The sequence below is a fragment of the Lipophrys pholis genome (assembly GCF_963383615.2).
Source record: "Lipophrys pholis genome assembly, chromosome: 7".
In the NCBI taxonomy this organism is placed as follows: Eukaryota; Metazoa; Chordata; class Actinopteri; order Blenniiformes; family Blenniidae; genus Lipophrys; species Lipophrys pholis.
Window position 1 is genome coordinate 26,433,245 of NC_137638.1, and position 13,643 is coordinate 26,446,887.

General features: G+C 42.4%; 2 protein-coding genes across 2 annotated transcripts; one reads left to right on the forward strand and one right to left on the reverse strand.

Moving 5' to 3' along the window:
- Positions 1 to 653: 653 nt before the first annotated feature.
- LOC308112566 (purpurin-like) lies at positions 654 to 4,909 on the forward strand. The gene is made up of 6 exons (XM_080468177.1): positions 654 to 783; positions 2,035 to 2,120; positions 2,284 to 2,398; positions 2,688 to 2,824; positions 2,914 to 3,239; positions 3,336 to 4,909. Exons 3-6 carry the CDS (start codon positions 2,285 to 2,287, stop codon positions 3,344 to 3,346), a joined length of 588 nt encoding a protein of 195 aa, XP_080324303.1. The 5' UTR covers positions 654 to 783; positions 2,035 to 2,120; position 2,284; the 3' UTR covers positions 3,347 to 4,909.
- A 431-nt stretch (positions 4,910 to 5,340) lies between these two features.
- Positions 5,341 to 13,314, reverse strand: idua (alpha-L-iduronidase). Its single transcript, XM_080468176.1, has 14 exons — positions 12,958 to 13,314; positions 12,560 to 12,700; positions 12,356 to 12,438; positions 12,050 to 12,157; positions 11,334 to 11,429; positions 10,370 to 10,572; positions 9,202 to 9,381; positions 8,898 to 9,114; positions 7,949 to 8,170; positions 7,298 to 7,419; positions 6,227 to 6,352; positions 6,036 to 6,112; positions 5,823 to 5,923; positions 5,341 to 5,744 (listed from the first exon to the last, which is right to left on the reverse strand). The coding sequence occupies exons 1-14, from the start codon at positions 13,092 to 13,094 to the stop codon at positions 5,647 to 5,649; spliced, it is 1,911 nt and encodes a 636-aa protein (XP_080324302.1). The 5' UTR covers positions 13,095 to 13,314; the 3' UTR covers positions 5,341 to 5,646.
- Between the last annotated feature and the right edge of the window lie 329 nt (positions 13,315 to 13,643).

A 13,643-nucleotide genomic window follows, 5' to 3' on the forward strand; every position in this document is an offset into this window, starting at 1 on the left:
CCAACCAAAACACAAGATTTAATCCACTTATTTGTCCCTGAGATGCCCGAGCAGAAGATACGACACATAAGCGCTGTGGTTATACAACATGGCCGCCGGGTCACACCCGCTGTGACAGGTGATGAACCTGAGCTCACCTGGCGGCGAGCCGCAGGGCGTCTGCGGCAGGATCGTTTAAACCAAGCGTTTGTTTTCAGATTAGAGCTGCACAGTTCACACGGTTGGCATGTCACCGACTCCATCTGACGGCGGGTCCGACGTCAAAGGTCAATGCCAAGGCCGGCTAAAAATACGTCTGGACTTCCTGGCGTAGTCTTTTCTTCACCCTCGCCGACGGGCAAATAAAAAATATCTCCACCAGGCAAGTTGTGAGGGGGAATAACTGTGATCTGCTTACTATTGTGTTTCTGGCACAACAAAAGAAAAGGCTGCTAAAATAAGGATTGTGACATTATATTTAGATCAATACTTAAAGTTCTGATTAAAAAAGTCCAAATTAATCCAGATAATCTCATAAATCACCTAAAAGAAGCTTGGACCGAGTAATCCTAACAAAGTTATATCATGTGTGAATAAATAACATTTCTTAAACGCAACATCTTCACAATTCTGCGTGTGTTTTTGTGTTGTAAACTTTCTTTGTCCCGCCTCAGGTGTTTCCAGATTGAGCGGGATTACAGTTTGAAGCTGCCCTGGCAGCGTTTACCAACATGACTGTGGGTTACTTAACGGAGCGGCGGCGGCGGCGGCAGGCAGGAACACCTGAGGCTGTGCTGACATAAGGTGACATGAGTTCATTATTCAACGCCGCTCCAGGTTTCCATCTGAGGCGCCTCGCCTGCTTACGTTTCCGTCTCTCTGCTGCTCAGATCTACACGTTGAGGGGTGAATGTAGATATTTTTAGCAAAACTTTCCAACAAAAAAAGACAAATAGAGTAAAAGATCATAACAAAAGAAAAGTTAGTTCATAGTAATGTCTGTTTAAATTTTTTTTTTTTTTTACATATTTTCAATATGTGACGTCAAATTATACAGGAAAATCATTATTCTTAGATTTTATTAAACCTTTTTGTTTTGAGCTTTGAATAAATAGCCACAGCTATTTAAGTGCTCACATACACACACACACACACACACACACACACACACACACACACACACACACACACACACACACTTTTCCCCCCGATTTTCTGTTACTGGCCATGATGATAGTTGTAAATATTGTACGATAAGAGAAAAACTCTCAGATTCTTGCTTATAGAAATTATTATTTTTTTATTTCAATAGAGACAATTAAAGGTGCACTGCAGGAATAAAAATCGAAGTTAAAACAAATTACGTGTGAAATAAATAAACTCTGTAAAAACAATTTTTTGTATTTAGTTTCTTATCTAACAATTTAAATTTTAATGGTCTTTCAGAGGTAAACCGATCATATTTGATAGTTATTAGGGCAACAGGTTAACGTTCAAGCGTGTGATGAATTTAATGATTCATATTCAGCTGTGAACTCAGGAATCGATGAGTTTCTGTGGAAAGGCTGAAATGTCAGTTTTTATGCTTTCCAACATGTTTCCGTGTGAATAAATGTCACATAATGAAGAGTAAATTAATGTGTTAGAATATGATAAAACAGGTTGTAATTCTCCGATACTTCAGTGATTATACTATAAAAGTTAAAACCGTCCGTATCGACGTGTCAGACTCGGCCTTACTTTCCACTCCCATGTAACCACAAAGGCCCAGACGCGGCTGTCTGCACGTGGAGTAAACACTTGTTGTGGACGTGTGACATGCGGCTCAGGCCACCTGCTCCACCCCCCCCCCCCCCCACCCTCCATCTTCCATTACATATTCCATTATGTAGCCCTGCAAACAATTACATAAAGCCTATGCACTGCTGAATGCGAAGGTTCATCAGCTTACGGCGGGGGATTTTGTTAACTGGATTAACGGTAGATTTAAACTCTGCATTTAGGTTCAAGAAGTGAAAATAATCAGTGAGCTGGTCTTTGTGTCGGGTATAAAAGGGCCGGCACGCCGTCTCCTCGCCGCAACCGAGAAGCTGCAACCAGCGAGAGTTGAGAACTTCCTCCGGCTCCAGGCGACGCTTCAGGTAAGACCGTCAGAAGACCTGCTCACAGAGGGAAATGGAGAATAATCTGCTCCTGTTGCATCGTTTCTACCTCAGAAGGGACTTTGATGGGAGTGCAGTTTGATATTGTTCCAAAGTTTGAATCTACAACAAACTTTACGCTGGTTTTTTTTTTTTGGTCTAGAATGGACTTCCAGATCTTTTCCCTGGTGATGCTGCTCCTGGCCTGCGTGGAGCAGAGCCTGGCCTCCTGTGTGGTGGACAGCTTCACCGTCAAGCAGGACTTCGACCCCGCCAGGGTGAGTGCAGCAGACATCTTCTACAAAGCATAATCTGAAAACCTCCCAGCATGAAACTGAGAACCGAGTGTAGGTTAAGTTTTAATCTGGGACACGGATGACCACAACACCTGGTGACCGCGACCGTTAAAACATTTGAGGCTCCCTGGTGTACGACCTCAGATTATTTCTGTCTGCACAAACCAGACAACCTTAAAGTTCAGATTGTAATTTACATGACCGCCTCTATCAGAGACTATTTACTCAGTAGTGTTTATGTTGAGCTTTTCCTTTCCTGCTTGCCTCGCAGTACGCCGGGAAGTGGTACGCTCTGCAGAAGAAAGACCCCGAGGGTCTGTTCCTGCAGGACAACATCTCCGCCGAATACACCGTCGGGGACGACGGCTCCATGGTGGCGTCTTCCAGAGGCAGGGTCACTCTGTTCGGGTACGGGGAGGAAGCAGCCTCGGTGCGAGACGCCATCAATAACACTTATAGTTTCTAACCTTTCTTCAAATCTCCGTTCGACCCGGCAGATTCTGGGTGGTTTGCGCCGACATGGCCGCTCAGTACTCCGTGCCTGACCCCGGCACCCCCGGCAAGATGTTCATGAACTACCAGGGCCTGGCCAGCTACCTGTCCAGCGGCGGTGACAACTACTGGGTCATCGACACAGACTACGACAACTACGCCATCACCTACGCCTGCCGCAGCGTGAAGGACGACGGAAGCTGCGAGGACGGCTACGCCCTGGTCTTCTCCCGCAACCCCCGCGGCCTCCCCCCCGCCATCCAGAGAGCGGTCCGCCAGAAGCAGGAGGAGATCTGCATGGCCGGCCAGTTCCAGCCCGTGCTGCAGTCCGGTACGTCGACTCTCCTCTGTGACTTCAACCGCCACAGTTTTGGAGTTTTGGTCCTCCGAATACAGAAACTCATGTCTTGTTTTCCGTTTCCAACAGGAGCCTGCTGAACGTGGTCGTGCGGTTCTTCGTTAAACTGGACCAATCGTCAAAGCGCCGAGTCAGAACTCCAGTTAGGATCATTTGTGACGGCCCAACGTCAGGAGGCCCAACATCCAATCCCGAGTCCCTCAAAAGATTCAAATTGCCAAGATGAATGTAGAAATTGTGAAGCCAATTGTGTTGTAAAGTACGACCGACTCAGTGAATGTAAACATCCATCGAACCGAACAAAAACTGTCACAGCGACGGGAAACATCTGCACTCTGTATTTATTCTGTACTGGTGACAATAAATTTTGTAAAGAAACTTGCTGTTGTCCTTGTCGACTTTACTAACGACAAATAACAAATGATCAATAACTTACTGGTATCAAGTAGGATTCAATTAATGGTTGTTAGAAAAGGTTTTTTACTAAACGTTTTACTTTAACAACAAACAAAAAAAACTAAAAGAAAATGACAATATTCTCCTAAACAGTAGACATGTATGTACAATACAATATGTAAAATAAACAACTATGAATACAGAGACTAATTTAGATTATTTGAAGATTCTCTCCTGCTTCAGACCTACACGTCTTCACAAAAAATACCTCTCATGTTTAATTAATGAAAAACTTTCATACATTTCTTTTTTTCTATTGAGGATACAATCAAATGTGGTTAAAAACTTAAACTCTGAGTCGTTAATAAGAAACGTACTTTGCTCTTGAGTGGTTTTACAGCAACACCTTCCCTTGTTATTGAGTCCAATCCAAGCAATGTCAGTGGTTTTTATCTTATTTGACCTTTGATTACCAGACCTACCCTTTATACTATAAATATAAATGACCGACCGACAATCTTTAAATGACCTTTGAAATTAAATAAGCGAAAACAAGACGCTGGATCATATTCTAAAGGATGTTTTTTTTTTCTTAATTAATCCTTATATTTGTTGCACTTCAGTCTAAACTTTCAGGAATATTTCCACCTCTTTGTTCCAACGCATAAAAAAGCTTTTATTGATTGTGTGCAACAAATTTGCACAATGAGCTTTAAGAGTACAAATGTGAACCTGAAAAACTGTATAAAAGAAACAAAACTAAATCAAATAAAACATAAACAAACTCTGCGGCAGGCGCTTGGGAGAAAAGCTGTCGTAAAGACAATGGCATGTATTTAGTGAAAATCTAAATTAAACTCAACAAACAAATGAAAAAAAAAATGGATTAACTGTAAATATATATGTAAGAATTTGTGCAAATAAGTTATGATTGTGTAGGGAAATTTGAAAAAAGTGGTAAAAAAAAATACAACATATCATCACAACATTTTAAAGTGGTTCAAAATAAAGTCATCTAATTAATTAATTTTATTTCTGAATATATCTTATTTTAAGGATAACAAAAAAAAAAATTCGGCCTCATATCCCAGTGAAAATATCATATGTCATATTCATGTGTGGATGTTTATAAAGAACAAGTAGAATTGTAGCTTGTGTTGTTTCGAATGAATAAATCTTAAAAAAAAAAAAAAGATTGAAAAATTGGAAAAGCAGCAGTGTAAACGAATAAATAAATTCATTCATTCATTTTCTTCCGCTTATCCGTTTCCGGGTCGCGGGGGTGACAGTCTGAGCACCGTCACCCAGATCACATAATAAATAAATGATAAATGTAAACAAATGGTGAAAGTGATGATAATTCTGAATCTCTTAAGATAATCACGTTATCTTGTTGTCAAAAACCCAAAAACTTCAAACTGACATGTGTTGTTTTTTTAAATGTTTTAAGAATTTAATACAAACTATAGAAACAGCAACAGTATTTACATATTTGTTGTGTCGTCAACACTTTAAGAAGTGAATTTAATTTTTTTTTTTAAAAGTCTTCATCTGATCCACACACATATAAATCCAGAGACGGATTAAAAAAGTCTTGAAATACGAGCCCCAGCTCTGGTGTCGCTCTCTCACTGCTCTGAGTCGCTCTGGTGTCGCTCTCTCACTGCTCTGGTGTTGCTCTCTCACTGCTCTGAGTCACTCTGGTGTCGCTCTCTCACTGCTCTGGTGTTGCTCTCTCACTGCTCTGAGTAGCTCTGGTGTCGCTCTCTCACTGCTCTGAGTCGCTCTGGTGTCGCTCTCTCACTGCTCTGGTGTTGCTCTCTCACTGCTCTGAGTAGCTCTGGTGTCGCTCTCTCACTGCTCTGGTGTTGCTCTCTCACTGCTCTGAGTCACTCTGGTGTCGCTCTCTCACTGCTCTGGTGTTGCTCTCTCACTGCTCTGAGTCGCTCTGGTGTCGCTCTCTCACTGCTCTGGTGTCGCTCTCTCACTGCTCTGAGTAGCTCTGTGGGAGCGAGTAGGACCCGGGACGCCCCCAGTAGTCCAGCGCTCGGACTCTGTACACACCGCTGACCTCCGCCGTCACTACAACACAACGTTCACAGACACAGTCAGATTGTTTCCGCATGGAAGGAACTTTGTTTTGCACCAAACAACAGTTACCTGGTGAAAAGACGTAGGAGGTAAAAATAGTGTCCTGTGTGTTAATTCTTCTAAAATCCTTCTGGTCTGAGGAAAACTCCACCTCAAACGTCTTAATGCATCTGCAAAGGAAAAAATCACACAAACTGATGTTTTGGTTTGTTTTTTTTGTCTGAATGCTGATTCAGTTTGTCTTTTTTTTTTAAATAAGAAGCTCAGTAAATAAATCCGTACTTTGAGTTGACACAGTGGTCAGACCAGACAATGAGGACTTGGCCTTTGGTGATCCTGATGAAGCGCAGCGCACTCACCTGACCAGAGTGAGAAGACGGTGGACTGAGAGGGAAATCTTTTTCCAGAAGTTGAGACGAACGTTTAAAACGTTCTCATCTACACGGTCAGGACAACCCTGTGTCGGCACTGACCTGATCCGGCTGGGCTTTGGGGCGAGCGCAGACGTGCAGGAGGAGGACCGAGGGCACAGGAAGTGTGGCCTTCAGAGTCAGAGCGCCTCCTGCTGGAACGTCCCGGGGTCCGGCAGTACGGGGTTCCTGCACAACAACACAGCAGAAGAACACAACTCAACACAATCCTGACACACAACCACCCTCCCTTAACAGTGTCTGTTGCAAACAGACCTGGGATATGTAGAACTGAATCCAAGACTAACAGAAACATTAATATGTTTTTTTTTAAAATGTATATATATAAATATATAATAGGTTGTCTTTGTCATCATATGAAAGGCACAAAGGAGAAACACGACAATCAGAGTTGTGTCAGATAATACCAACTAAACCGCCATCAATATGAGCCCAATCCCAGAATATACAAAATATATATAAAAAACAACGTACACTGCTTATTGCTCTCAGTTAGTATAAAATAACACTTTATTTATTTATTTATTTAATGTGTCAGGATTAAAAGCATTTTCCCCATAAGAGTTCATCTCTACAAATGTCTTATAATTACAGTCTACAGTCGTACATCGAGTCAGATTTGTCTGAACAATAGGAATACTGAATGATTACTTCCTTTTCCCCCCATATACAGTATATATATAAATAAATATTTATGTGAAACAATGCTTTAATAAAGTGCCCTATTTGGATGAGCTTTAGTGAGATGCTTAGCGTGACAGCAACGTTCACTTAAACAAGTTAAATTAGAAACTTTACTCAGATGAGATTCATGCAGTTTCTCTACAAAACAGGCCGAATCTCACAATCTAATAGTTTATCTTAATTCTAGGTAGAAAACTCCACGCCGAGATCGTTTATGAATTAATGTGAAAAAATTATAATAGAGGGGAGATCTGTACATCTAAAGAAAATATTTTTTGTTTAAAAATTTTTTTATAAAATTAACCGAACATCACAATTACAAAAGCAATACATGTAAAATACACAAAAGGTTAAAAAAAAAAAAAACAGCTCAGTAAATGTTGTGGAAGAGAAGATGAGGTTATCTTGGTGCCGTGTCTCTCGCTCTACCTGCAGACTCCGGAGGCGTCTGAACTGCTCTGCAGTGGGGAAGTCCGGGCTGCTCATGCTCTGCCACAACTGGTACGGGCTGCTCACGTTGTTGTCCAGGTGATGCGTCACGTACACCAGGCCTGGACGAGAGACACACGACAATAACAAACATGGAAGAAAACACTCCAAACTGTTTCCCTCAATGAAAGCAGCACTTCATCAACACACATCACGAATTACAGAAACTAGAACAGGCACTCGGTGGAGCGCATACCGTCGCCAACGCCACATCTGTCACCATGGAAACCAACGGATTACATTGACCCCCAAGTGGTAACCAGGATGATGACATCACTTCATGATGTGGCACGTGAAATGATAGGGAATTGAAAACTGAACATTTTGGCGTTTGTTTGACACTAATCGGATTAAAATTGACCACGTTATGACAAAAATATGACCTTTTCATGACCTGGACCTTGACCTTTGACCCGATCGCTCTCAATATTTAATGGGCCCATCCTGGGATGAAGACAAATCATCCCTGAAGATTTCATGCAATTCAGATGATCAGTTTGAGTGAAAAGTTGGTCTAGTACATGCATACAAACGTATAAATACAAATACATAACCTTGCTCCTCAACGTTGGTTGGCGAAGGTAATCACACCTTTCTGAGCGGCGAGTCCTTTCAGTGTGACGGTGACGTCATCGCTGTTGGTGGACGTGTTGTTGTCGTCACTGTTGTAGATCAGCGCCACTGCCTGCCAGCTGTCTGAGCCGCCTGGTCTTACAGGAGTGTGGACGCTGGCCAGGACTCCCACCGTGCCGCCGCCGCCGCCGCCGCTGCTTCCTGCAGAGTCCAGCACCTGAGCCAGGACCTGAGTCTCTCCTTTACATCCAATCACAAGACAGCTACTTCAAAAACGCACACAAGTTAATTAAAAGCATCTTAACTAAATGGATGTGAATTGCTGGATGGGGAGTGACACGTCAGAAAAAAAACTCTTTACAAACTCCGGAGGGAATTCACTGATGTGGGGTGTTTTTATTAGTTCAGCCTCTGGAGCTGATTCATGCTTCTCCTCCAGAAAGTTCCCTGATATCAGTATTTTTATAGGTCTGGAGTCGAGAACCTGCCGGTGAGCAGCCTGAACCAGCTGCTGCTTCTCCGGTCCTTTGATGCATTGAAGGAAGAGAAAAGAGGAAGAGGCAGAAAACAGATGCCGTCTTCCAGAGGCAGCGTTCCGGTTCTGAGCTCTGACGCCGACGCTGTTTGTGTTTGTGAGCTAAATAATAATGTCTAACATATTTCAATCATGTTGTTTTCTCCCTGTGGTGGAGGACTAATGAACTGATGTGATTTATTGTTCAACTTAAGTTCGTCTCACCATAGAACACCAATGAATTAAAAATGATCACAATCTGTATCCTTCTTTCTTGTCTTTTGTTTCATATTTCCTTTTATCACCTGATTTATTTGTAATATTTATGGTGAAATGAGTATGTCCTATTGTACATTTCTGAAAAATCCCCAGTGATTACAAGCGTGGAGACGTATACAAAGACCAGCGCTGGGAGACGCTGGGAGACGCTGCTCCAGACGGAGTGGACCTTACCCAGCAGAGCCAGGAGGCCCATGACGGTGAGGACGGGCTTCCTGATGAGCTGCACGTGCGGCGGCTGGGTGTTGTTGACCTGGAAGCGTGCGGTGAGCGTGCGCTGGGTGAAAGGGTGAGGGTGGTAGCTGAGGAAGGCGTTGTCGTTGCTCAGCAGGGTGTAGTTGATGGTGCTGTTTGGGTTTGCCAGCAGCAGGTCCTGGTGCTGGTTTATGACCTGTGGGCGGAGAGCGAAGGGACAGAGTGAGGACTCTCCACCGACGACTCCCACCTCACCGCTCGGCCCCGCCGTCCCTCTCGTCACCTTCACCACCATCGCGGCGTACGTCACATCCGCCCTCCACTCCTGAGGCTTGGACCAGCCCACCAGAGGGTCCGCCTCGTCGTTGAAGACAGGGAGGCTGCGGAACCGAGGGAAACGCTCCTGGATCTCCTCCACCGTCTGAATCTCCTGCTGGAGGATGGGCAAAGAGGATCCTCCTCCCTGGAGGACACCAACACAAAGTCAGGACGTCTTCATCACGGGGTCACGGGAGGCTGCAAGATTATGTCTTCTTTTACAGTTCTACCATAATAAACATGGGGAAGTTTAAAACATCCGGAACTCCTTCAAGGTTTAAAGTTGTCATAGATTGATTCACATACATGTATGATTGTGTTCTAAACACGTTTCTTATTTAAAACTTTTAATATGTTTTTAATATGTTAAAATGACGTCAACTCACAGAGACAACACTTTGTTGCTCTGCCATGATCGTACAGTCGTCTAATATGGAAATACAGAGTGTTAGGGCCAATGAAAAAATTTAATTGGGGAGGTGAAGAAAAAAAAAATCCTCATTCACTTTCAGAAAAAAGTCCAAAATCAATGTCAAGTTTTATTTGTTTTTTTTTTTAAAGACAAACTGGAGACGTCTGTCTTCTCTGGTCTTCCCCTCATCATTTGCTCATGGATGCTGAAATAATCCCATTAAATCTGATTTCATTAATAATTCTTGACTATATAAGGTTGCTTACTGCTTATTGACATCGGATTTTACGCAGGATTTCCTTGTTTAATAATAATACCTTTCATAAGCACTCTGGGATCAGTACCCATGTCCCCCGTTCTCCACAGGAGGAGGACGGAGCGCTGCAGGCTGCAGTGTCTCCTCAGAGTCTAATACTGAGGACAGCTGTACTGTGTTTATGAGCTGAAGCCTGTTCTGAAGTGAAGCGTCACCGTTTCATTAAACTGCCTGCAATGCCGACCGATTTTAGACTTTTTTCTGAAGTGCCTGTGTTTTTTTTTTCTTCCATCCATCTAAAGCAAAGAAGCCAAATCTCCGGGTTTCTTTCTGCAGCTCCAGTCGGTTCTCCTGGCACTCTGAGGTGTCCAGTGAGACGAGGACGTTTCACATGGTTGCATTGTGTCCCTCAACATATTTATGTCCAAAAGAAACTGTTGGCTGTCTAAACTGAGGCTGACCCACCTTCTTGTGCAGAGCGATGTAGTCGATCCGGACTCCAGTCTCTCCGGTGAAGAAGTTCTTGCCGTCGTGGCAGTGCCGCAGCAGAGCCCAGCAGTACGGGGAGTGCGGGAGGGAATGACAAGAGTCTCCTGGACCTCCAAACCTGAGGAGGCCGCTGGCAGCGCGCAGACCCTCCGAACAGGCATCGTAGTAGTTCAAAAACCCTAAAAAGTTCAATTCAGAGTCATTTCTTCTCGGGAAAATTCATTCTGCGATCGCCTTCAAACCTTAACTATGAGTAAAATAACACTTTCTCATTTCAGGAGAGATATTCAATAATAACTCCATACATCCACTTTGACGTTTGGACCCCATGGGGATGCAGAAGCAATGTGGAGACAAACTCTGTCCCCCCTGCAACTTCCTCCTCAGTCAATCTCAGTCAAAACCCGAGGAATAACTTTTATCAGACATCCAGGGCGCCTCACACGGCTTCTTCCTAAATGAAGAGTCGGGGCTGAACTTCTCGCCTCCCACAGATTCCAGGTTTTCCTCACGGTATTGCGGACCGCGTGTCTCCCTCCGTTATGATTCTTTCAGTCTTCATCCAGAGTTCATGAGCACAGTTGAATGCTGGGACGTAAAGTGATCACTAAGCAGAGCCCGTTTCTGTTGTCGTAAACAAACTAGATCTTTGCAAAATGTTGGATAATGTAACTCCGATTTAATTCAAACGATATGTAAGAAACAGTATTTTTCATACCGTGTGTCCTAATACACAGTCTGTTCCTTCCAATGGATGTATAGTATAGTTTGGGTTTTTTTAATCAAATGAAACATTTTAATAATGACTTTTATAAAAACTCTAACCTCCTCATATCTGATGAGAGAATATAAGAGAAAATGAGTCTTCTCTTCTATCAGTCAACCGTCCGTATCCTACAAATAAACACCTGGTGAAATGTGAGGTGGACGGCGGGTTTACCTTGAATTGACACGGTGACGTTGTCAAAGTCGTGGTTGTTCGGCTCATTCCAGGTTTCAAAGTTCCACTGAGATACGCTTCCAAGACCGTACTCATCTGAAGAGTTCCACAACAAACACATAAATGTAAGCTGATGCACTGAGGGCTGAGGACCTGGTTCTATGCTTCATCCTGTTGGAGGAAAGCTGGTATCTGTTTTTATAGAAGCACTCTTACAAAAACACCTTTAACTTCACTGATAAACTGTGAAGTAATGAAGAGCAACAACTTTAACATAAATGATGCCTTTGTAAAAAAGTATGACAGGCTTTGTTTGGGCTCCTTGCGGGTTGTGTTTTGCAGTTTTTACGAGCTGTACTGCATGATAATGATATTTCTAATATTTTACTCCCTCCTTTAGCATACTGGTACACGAGAGCAGAATATTGGACACTTAGTAAAATATAACGCAGACCAGCTCAGCACTACTACAACCTACAATCTCTTGAATGAACATAGTTTAACATTTTTTTGACAATCTCAAGTAAAAAGTATTTTATTTGTAAAGGAGTGGAGGAATTTATGCCAAAGCAGCTACTTTGGGTGTATTCCTGTCGATATATATACAATACACATCACCTCAGAAGTATTCACTGCATGCATCTCAATTCCAATTTCTTTCACGTTAAAAGAGTGTCGCTGACATTAAATGATATGGAGAACAGACATTTACTCACCAATATACCTCTTGGCTATGAGATAAATTAAATTCTTCCATTTGATCACTTGTGATTTATCCTCAAAGTCAGTGAAGTAGTTGGAGACACTGCCCATCAGTTCGAAACCTAAAAATAGCAAAGAGAAACTATTTTACAAATCAATTTAGTCCAGTTCGACTGTTGAACGAACTCCGTTAGGAACTTTTAATCAAAGCATCATTAATCACAAAACATCCACAGCAGTCGAGGCCAGAACAAATGTGGTGATTCTTGTGATTTTAATCATGCATCAACAAAAACACAACGCGATTGTGGGCGTAGCACCTGGGCGAAGTCCATTGATCCATAACAGATCCATCAGCTGGTCGAGTTTAGTAAAGTTATACTGAGGTTGTCCTCCAACATCTCTGCAACAACAAAATCAAAGACAATTTAAAGAATTAAAGGAGTAAACAAACCCAGCAATGGATTCCCAGTCTGTCATCTTTTACATTAAAAACAACAACAACAAAAGCTTTATTGACTTACTGTGCAGAGACCAACTCCAGCATCCAGTGTATCCGGACCTGCTGGATGCCTCCATGGGGGACTGAGCCCACATAAGCCAGATTCAGCTGCTGGTCGGTGCTCAGGTCGTACAGGTGGGCCTGGGTGTGAGGGAGCGGAGGACTAGACACAAAACAAAAAACTAAATCTAAACTGTCTTTGTGTTATATGTTCAATATGTCAGCAAGTAACAAAGTGCAATCTTTAGGTATTGGATATTTGGGCCCTGATTTCAGCTGTCACATTCAGCACCTGATCATCTCCAATGAAAGAATTTCAAATTTTGCAATGTTCAAGCAGTATGCACACATGTGATATTTCATGTCTCATACCAATCACAACAAATCTCAGCAATGAACTCTCAGTATTTTTTCACCTACCAGAAGCCAGTGCTTCTCCAGAAATGTTTAAGGTCTCCTCTCGGTGATCCCACATCAATATTGATGACATAAGAAGTACCTGAAACCTGACAGATCTTCAGGAGGCAAACCAAGAGAGAAAAAGTTCTCCAGAGCATGTCTGCAACTCCACATTCCAGTGAAAACACCGCGACAGTTTTAAAACATGATTAAAAAAACCCAGTCAGGATTATCTACTAATTAACTAATGGTTCAAACACTGTTAGATAATGAATGCAAAAACCTAGGAGACAGTTATCTTTCTAATGAGAATAAAAGAAAAGAAAAACTGTCTTTCTTCCGTAAACATGTGCCGCAACGTCGCAGTCACGTGAGCGTGATGACGTTGGTCGTTTTTTGGGCGGAAGTCGGGCGGAAGTAAGGCTCCGCATGGACGAAAATGTCAAGTTAATAACAAATATACAGCTATTAATAATACATTTTATTATAAATAATTAAAAACTACTAGACAGCTTATTTATTTAATTATTGCGTTACTCTTTTAGACTTTTTTATTTGCACAAAATAATAATATACTACTTCAGAATAACAAAAAATAAAACCTGACTCTACAGGAGGGGAAATAAGCCCAAGAGGCTTAAATAAAATTCTCTCCTTAATGAAAATAAAAAAATAACAGAAGGTCGAGGAAAAACATGCTGTGAAAA

Coding starts and splice junctions, on each gene's coding strand:
- idua (XM_080468176.1), bottom strand. CDS start 13,094: ATGCTCTGGAGAACTTTTTCTCTCTTGGTTTGCCTCCTGAAGATCTGT. Junction 12,158..12,355: donor GATCAATGGACTTCGCCCAG/GTGCTACGCCCA, acceptor TGCTATTTTTAG/GTTTCGAACTGATGGGCAGT. Junction 6,113..6,226: donor CCAAAGCCCAGCCGGATCAG/GTCAGTGCCGAC, acceptor CACTCTGGTCAG/GTGAGTGCGCTGCGCTTCAT.
- LOC308112566 (XM_080468177.1), top strand. CDS start 2,285: ATGGACTTCCAGATCTTTTCCCTGGTGATGCTGCTCCTGGCCTGCGTG. Junction 2,399..2,687: donor AGGACTTCGACCCCGCCAGG/GTGAGTGCAGCA, acceptor CTTGCCTCGCAG/TACGCCGGGAAGTGGTACGC. Junction 2,825..2,913: donor GGCAGGGTCACTCTGTTCGG/GTACGGGGAGGA, acceptor TCGACCCGGCAG/ATTCTGGGTGGTTTGCGCCG.